Below are 2500 nucleotides of genomic sequence, written 5' to 3'. Positions count from 1 at the left end.
TGCAGGATGAATTCGATTGTGTGTCTGTGTCTGTTTATCTTTTCTTTGTTTGTTTGATTCTTTGTTTGTTATAACAACATAACAAAAATCAGTATAGATAAACACTAAAAAAGTATGATTTTAAATAGAAGAACGAACAACTAATTCATGAGAATCACACAAACATTTCTTTTCTATGTATATCACACCATATAGATCTGTATATAGGCCTATGACTTAAACATTATGGAATAGTCAGTCATACCTAACAATACCCAAATATGCCTTGGCATGGTCATGACAGAGGGAATAAAGTCAAAATGCTAGTTCTGACAACAAGTGCATATCTAATAATGCCCAAACTAAGGTTCCTGTGCTCCTATTGCTCCCTATGCTTACCAGGTTTACTCTGGTAAACCTTACAGTTTTTGGTTTCTTGCCTGAACTTTTTCAGGTTTACTCGAGTAGAACTTATTAATTTCAGTAAAGAGGCATTAAAGGATATTAGACATTTTTTCATTACTGTGCTCTAAGTTTTAAACAAAATTATGTTCAGGTCATTGAATCTTCTTTGAAATTATATAGGGTCTCCTTCTGTTTTCAGAAAATTATCAACTTTTGTGCAAGATGTTCCTGAATTAATACCTTTAGGATACACTGATGCTACAGGGAGACTGCCGGTCCTGTCTTTTGTAGTGCGACATCCAAAGTCTGGCCTCCTGCTGCACCATAACTTTGTTTGTGCAGTGTTGAATGACTTGTTTGGGGTACAGGCACGTGGTGGATGTGCCTGTGCTGGACCGTATGCTCAAGATCTCTTAGGAATAGATGAAGGTCTAGCCCAGCGATATGAGAGACTGCTTGTTGAAGACAGTCGCTTAGATCGGTCCCACCTCCGGCGTCACCAAGAACATAGTGACGTGGAAGTCCTGAGGCCGGGCTTTGTTAGGCTTAATCTTCCTTACACTGCTTCAGATGAACAGGTATACATGTCTTCAAGGCTGCAGGATTTTCTTGGTACAGTTACATAAACTGTTGCTTGGTAAAATGCAGTGTTTTTGTAAACAGTATGTATCTTTGTGGACTTCAGCTTTGTGGACTTTGTAGCTTCAGATTTTTTTTAGATGTTTAAGTAAAGGATAGTAGATGTAATTGTCAGTTAAACTATGTTTCAAACCCATCTAAAATATGTGATTGGTAATGGAAGTTATATTTCATTCTTATTCTCCTGATTATTACCTTGAATGAAAAGTTTATGCTTTCATTTTTGACATTTCCATATAAAATATAATAGATAATAACAGTAATTCATGTGTTTATTCTATTTTTCCAGATAAGTTTCATTCTGAGATCAGTGAAAGAGGTATGTGTGAATGGCTGGCAACTGCTTCCTCAGTACAACTTCAACCCAGAAACGGGTGAGTGGAAGCATCACACAAACCTAGTGTTCAAGGAGCGTCAGTGGCTGCAAAATGTTTCTTACTCTCAAGGCATATTTTCATACAAGAAGAAGGAAGTAGGAGATGCCCCAGACTATGTTGAATGCCTGAAACTGTCCGAGGATGTGTTTGAACAGGCAGTAAAGGTAAAACATTAATTAGATAATTTTGAAAATTGAAAAGATCTCAAATATTATTTTTTATTTAATAACACCATTAGATAAATAGAAATTAAGGATGTTCCATTTCACAAAATCTTCAAATAATCCTTTGATTATAGGCATCCCAAAGAAGACAGATTCCTGACGACACAATCCTGTTCAGGGAAGAAGCAGCCCACTTAAGATGGTTCTTGCTGCCTAGTGAAGCCAAGCAGTGTATGGAAGATTCATCGGGATCTTACATGAACCAACAAAAGCTGCCTTTCACACCCCCAGTGTACCCACTCAAGGATAAAGTACTTGCCGAAAGACCAGACTTTACTTGGCAAACTGCAGACAATGTTAGCCAGCGAGTAACAAATATTTCAGTCAGAACTAAGGTTGATCATGCTGAAAATCAAAAAAAGGTAATGGGAGAAGGTGCAGAAAGGCTAACAAATAAAGAAGGAAAGGATCAAACAGGAGAAAATTCCATCAACAGTGACTCCCACCCAGACAAAAACAGTTCAAGAAAGAAAGCTGGCAAGGTTGTGTGTGAAGATCTGAAATGCTTTGTCAAGAGAGATGACACTAATGCATGTGAGGAAGTGAAAGAAAAGACCAAATGGCATAGTCCTCCAAAGAATATATTTAATCCTACTGTGGAGGTGAGTAGTGTCATGTCTTAAAAATAGGTCTGTATTTTCCATAGGTTTTGTGTTTTGCTGTACTAGAACATGTACATGCCATCCCTGGCAGAGATTGCATGTGCAAATATGGCATGCCCGATGAGTTTGCTTTATTAATTTTCTTTACTCATAGATGACTTTGCAAGTGCTTGGCCACAAGGGAGTCAGTTATTAGTACTGCCTATCTCACCTGCTCACCCTTTTCTCTTATCATATTGCTATTAGTAATGTAAATAACACTATGATAACTATA

The 2500-nt window shown here is 37.4% G+C and overlaps 1 protein-coding gene across 1 annotated transcript in view; it reads left to right on the top strand.

Annotated features, from left to right (window-relative positions):
* The window catches only part of LOC113822986 (uncharacterized), an 11666-nt gene that overhangs the window by 6231 nt on the left and 2935 nt on the right, over positions 1 to 2500 (top strand). The window contains exons 9-11 of the mRNA XM_027375542.2: positions 584 to 962; positions 1313 to 1564; positions 1699 to 2226. Of these exons, the coding sequence (XP_027231343.2) occupies positions 584 to 962; positions 1313 to 1564; positions 1699 to 2226 (1159 nt within the window). The remainder of the gene's footprint in view (positions 1 to 583; positions 963 to 1312; positions 1565 to 1698; positions 2227 to 2500) is intronic.

This window comes from Penaeus vannamei, chromosome 39 (assembly GCF_042767895.1).
Source record: "Penaeus vannamei isolate JL-2024 chromosome 39, ASM4276789v1, whole genome shotgun sequence".
NCBI lineage: Eukaryota > Metazoa > Arthropoda > Malacostraca > Decapoda > Penaeidae > Penaeus > Penaeus vannamei.
The sequence above is the reverse complement of the archived record's forward strand: the minus strand, read 5'-3'. Positions and strand labels throughout refer to the sequence as shown.